Source organism: Otolemur garnettii, unplaced genomic scaffold (assembly GCF_000181295.1).
Source record: "Otolemur garnettii isolate 467f Iridium unplaced genomic scaffold, OtoGar3 scaffold00116, whole genome shotgun sequence".
Lineage (NCBI taxonomy): Eukaryota > Metazoa > Chordata > Mammalia > Primates > Galagidae > Otolemur > Otolemur garnettii.
The window spans coordinates 5,477,226-5,482,027 of NW_003852511.1; the positions used below are offsets into that span (position 1 = coordinate 5,477,226).

Below are 4,802 nucleotides of genomic sequence, written 5' to 3' on the forward strand. Positions count from 1 at the left end.
AGTCTCCTGCCTCAGCCTCCCAAGTAGCTGGGACCACAGGCGCCCACCACAACACCCAGCTATTTTTGGTTGCAGCCATTATTGTTGTTTGGCGGGCCTGGGCTGGATTCGAACCCGCCACCTTAGGTATATGTGGCTGGCGCCTTAGCCGCTTGAGCCACAGGTGCTGAGTCGAGATACTGGGCTTCTTGAGGGGAAGGGGACGTTCCCCACTGCCCCTTGGTCTGCATGGGTGTCAGAATGTGCAAGAGCCAAAATCAACCTGTTAGTCTTACCTCACAAGAAGCTGCCATCATAAGCCTGGGGTGTCCCAGAAATCAGGAGGTTTAGTGACCAACGCCTGCTCTGCTCCCGCCTGCCTGTAGGTCCTGGTCCAGTGGCAGGAGAATGCATCAGTGCAGATTTATTACCAACAGCAGGAGGACTGTGCCGTCAGGGAGGCCCGGAAGATCCTGGACAGGGGTAAGCAAAGCTCCCGGAAGGAAGTGATTGAGGGAGGGTTATGTGAAGACACAGCTGTCTTGAATATCCCTGTTCTACCCTGTGGTCTCTGTCTTCTCTCATGTGGGCCAGATCCCAGGGCTGCCATGACAAAGTACCAGAGAGGGGGAGGCTTCAAAAACAGAAAACTATCCTCTCTCAGTTCTGGAGGCCAGAAGTACACAACTGAGGTGTGGGCCAGGCTATGCTCCCGCCAGGGTCTCTAGGGGAGGATCCTTCCTTGCCTGTCCAGAGTGTTTGTTGGTTTCCTGGAATTATAGACACATCACTCTAGTCTCTGCTCCCATATTTGCATGGCATTCTCTGCGTATGTCCTTGGGTCTCTTCTTATCAAGGTGCACCCTGCTCTGGTATGGCAGCATCCTAACTAGCTACATCCACACTGAGCCTATTTCCAAGTGAGGTTCACATTCTGTGGTTCCAGGAAGAACATGAATGAGGTGGGGGAAGGGCACCACTCAGTCCAGTGCATTGCAGAAGCTTGTTTCCAACTGAGTGCCAACCACTTTATATTAAAATGAAAGGACAAAGGTTGAGATCTATGGAGAAAGAAAGGAATGAACCTGGAGTAGAGGAGGCCTGTAGAGAAAGGAATGAACCTGGGTGATTGAGGAGGAGGTGCTTTTGATGGGAAGACCCTTGCTTCTTGTCAGGCCAGCCCCTGTCAGGTCAGGGTCCTGCATACTCAGAGAGTAGACACTTGCTCAGTCAGCCTCAGGAAGTCCCACACCTGCTGCATAAAACATTCTTGGGAAGATAGTCCAGAGCAGAAGTCCAGAGCCACACCCTGAGCTGCAAACACCAGAGAGGCCCACAGGGGTCGGGGGGCTCCTAACCCAGCTGGGGACCCATGGCGGGAATCGGACACTATGCAGGGAACTGCTCATAGTTAGAATAAATGAAAATACAATGAAAGTAAAAACCAGTGGATTAAGAAAGGCTTCAGTTAGACTACAGAGAAAATCCATTTGTTAAGTGGCATAATAGTTTGTTCTGGGATGAAGTTCAGTCAACTTTGGTTCACTTCTGAATCTAGCATGTGTGTTGATGAATACACATCATCAGGATATCCTCTGGACAACACTCAGGGGTCAGACATCCTGGCTGCTCCACCACAGGCAGCTGGGTCCTCAACTGCCCCTCAGCTTAGAAACCAGCTCCATGGTTATAGTTCATCCCTGGGAGAAAGAAGCTGAGGGCTTTAGCCCATTCATGGCCTCTGTAGGCAGAGCTGCTGCACCTGGCACTGCAAAAGCTTCTGGCCAGTTAGGAGGCAGCTACTGTAAAGTTCAAGTACCCACTCCTGGCCATGGGTGTAACTTAGAGGTGACAAATTCAAGGTGCAGCCTAAAATGGCTTCTCTGCAGAGGACTTTTCCTTACAAGGGGGTGGTAGCATGTAGCAGGCTCTGGCATTGCCACATCCATTATAGCTGGTACAAAGGACTTGGGAAACTGAGTGGCAAGACCCTGTGCTCATAGCAGGTATCATTTTTTGGCTTATCTTAAGGCCTCAGAGTCTTGGTGGAGCTGGGTGCTAGGAAAGGAAAGGGCACAGAAGGGTGCCATATGCATGTTAAGAAAGGGCTTACTCGGTTCAGCACCTGTAGCTCAGTGGCTAAGGTGTCAGCCACATACACTGGAGCTGGTGGATTCGAATCCAGCCTGGGCCTGCCAAACAACAATGACAACTACAACCAAAAAATAGCTGGGTGTTGTGGTAGGCACCTGTAGTCCCAGCTACTTGGGAAACTAAGGCAAAAGAATCATTTAAGCCCAAGAGTCTAAGGTTGCTATGAGCTATGACGCCACGGCACTCTACCAAGGGTAACATAGTGAGACTCTGTCTCAAAAAAAAAAAAAAAAAAAGAAAGAGAAAGGGCTTACAGGTGCGAACTGGGGCCATAATCCGGCCAGGGGACATCAGGCAAGGCCCTGAATCTGTTTCTTCATCTCTGAAATGGGGTAATGATAGGGGTGGTCATGGGGATCCATTGAGGCGATGTGCATCTAGACATACACACACTGAAAGCAGCATCCACATACCACAGATGGTGCTGACACAGTTGACCTCCAGCTTGTGCTTGCTGCCTCTTCCCCTGCCTGCTGTGGCAGGTCATGGAGGGCTCCCCATCTTGGCATCAGTATCAACCCTCTTTTGTCATCTCAAAAAGAAACTTTTCTCAAGGCCCAAGGAAGAAAAATCACAAAAGGGAGAATCTGAGGACACAGAAGCAAAATCAGGATGTAGCTCCTGTCTGCGGAGCCTGGGAGTCAGGTATATCCCAGGAGTCAGGCGGAGCGGCCCTGCAGACCATGCACCTCCCTAGTCAAGGCTTAGGCTGGTCTGACTTCTCTAATGGAACCTCGGTTTCTGCCCTGGTAAAAGAGACCTGCCATCGCCACTTCTTCCTCCCTCCTGTTCCTCTTTCAAGCTTCTGCTCAAGTGAGAGGCCCCTTTCTCCCTCAAAGAAGGGTCTTTTTACGTGTGCCCAGCATCATCTTGCATGTGGTTCTGCAGGGTCCCGCAGCACACCTGTGGTGGCTGTGGATGGGCTTGCGGCTTTGGGAGGGCCCTTGGGGAGCACCATAACAGTAAACAGCAGATCTGGTTCCTGGCAGCAGGGACAGAACTGTCCTTAGAGAATGGCCACCAAAGCAGCACCCATAGCTCAGTAGGTAGGGTGCCAGCCACATACACAGAGGCTGGCAGGTTCAAACCCAGCCCGGGCCAGGTAAAATAACAATGATAACTGCAACAACAACAACAAAAATAGCCAGGCCTTGTGGAGGGCACCTGTAGTCCCAGCTACTTGGGAGGCTAAAGCAAGAGAATTGTTTAAGCCCAAGAGTTTGAGGTTGCTGTGAGCTGTGATGCCGTAGTACTCTACTGAGGGTGACATAATAAAACTCTGTTTCAAAAAAAAAAAAAAAGAGAGAGAGAGAGAGAGAAAGAGAATGGCTACCGAGTATAGGCTGGATACCCTAACTCTATCCTCACATAACCTATAAAAGAGAGGACTCTGGCTTGTATCTGCTACAGGCTGTCTCCGGACCTGGTTTCATTGCTGGTGGGACCGCAGCCAGAGGACAGCCCAGCAGAGAGTCCAGCTGGAGAGGGTGGCCCAGTATCACCAGCAGTGGCTACTGCTGAAGTGCATGGCCCAGTGGAAGACGCACCATCTTGGGTGTGTCAGGAAAAAGGTGAGGCAGGTGGTGGCAACTTACCAAGTTCCCCCGTATGGCAAGTGGGGGTCTTAGGAAGGGGTCTCTCCTGACAGAACTCAAGGCATCTGCTAGGGGAGTGGTTTGGGGAGGCTCTAAGAACAAGGCAGCAGGTGCCTTTCTGGGTCTTCAATGGAGACAGGGGCAGCCAGCCCAGTGGGGAGACAGCTTAGCAGAGAAATTGAGTTCCTGTTAACCCATGGCTTGTCAGAGCTAGGAGACCTTTGCAGTCACTTCAACACCCCCTGCCTGTGCAGGAGGCCCTGGGCATCACCCAGGATTTTTCCTGGCATTGGGAGGACCGTCCACTTAGGCCGGAGCCCTGCCTTGTAGCTGTCCTCAGCAGCCTCAGCTAGACACTCACTCACCCTGGTTTCAGGGATGGGTCATCGACAGCAGTCAGAACTCAGCTCCCCATGCTCTCTCTCCAGCTCCTGCAGCAGCAGGGCACTCACTTCTTGGCACACAGACTCTTCCGGGCCTGCTTCTACCAGTGGACACAGCAGGTGGGAATCCATGAGATGTTCCTTCTCACTGGTTTATGAGGCCTGGGCTGTGAATGACCTTCAGCCCACACCTCTAGTTCAATATTTTTCATACCTCCCTATCCTGGGGAACCTCCCTCTACCCGCTCTAGGCATTTCTCAGCACCAACTTCCTTACACCTGTGACCTGTATGAGGCTGGTCCCTTCCATGCCTGGTTTCTTTCTGTGCTATCATGTTAAAAAATACTTTGGTGCAGTGAGTGACTGTAATCCTAGCACTCTGGGAGGCCATGGAGGGTGGATTACCTAAGCTCAGGAGTTCAAGACCAGTCTGAGCAAGAGTGAGACCCTCTCTCTACTAAAAATAGAAAAACTAGGACGGGTACAGTGGCTCACGCCTATAATCTTAGCACTCTGGGAGGCTAAGGCAGGTTTGCTCGAGCTCATGAGTTTGACACCAGCCTGAGCAAACAGACTAGCAGAAAAATAGAAAAACTGTGGCAAGAGGATTGCTTGAGCCTAAGAGTTGGAGGTTGTTGTGAGCTGTGACGCCACAGCACTCTACCTAGGGTGACAGCTTGAGACTCTGTC

The 4,802-nt window shown here is 51.4% G+C and overlaps 1 protein-coding gene across 1 annotated transcript in view; it reads left to right on the plus strand.

The window, feature by feature from the left end:
• SFI1 (SFI1 centrin binding protein) overlaps nucleotides 1–4,802 on the plus strand; it is a 122,985-nt gene that overhangs the window by 112,670 nt on the left and 5,513 nt on the right. Inside the window, exons 19-21 of the mRNA XM_023517675.1 lie at nucleotides 366–462; nucleotides 3,544–3,704; nucleotides 4,157–4,231. Of these exons, the coding sequence (XP_023373443.1) occupies nucleotides 366–462; nucleotides 3,544–3,704; nucleotides 4,157–4,231 (333 nt within the window). The remainder of the gene's footprint in view (nucleotides 1–365; nucleotides 463–3,543; nucleotides 3,705–4,156; nucleotides 4,232–4,802) is intronic.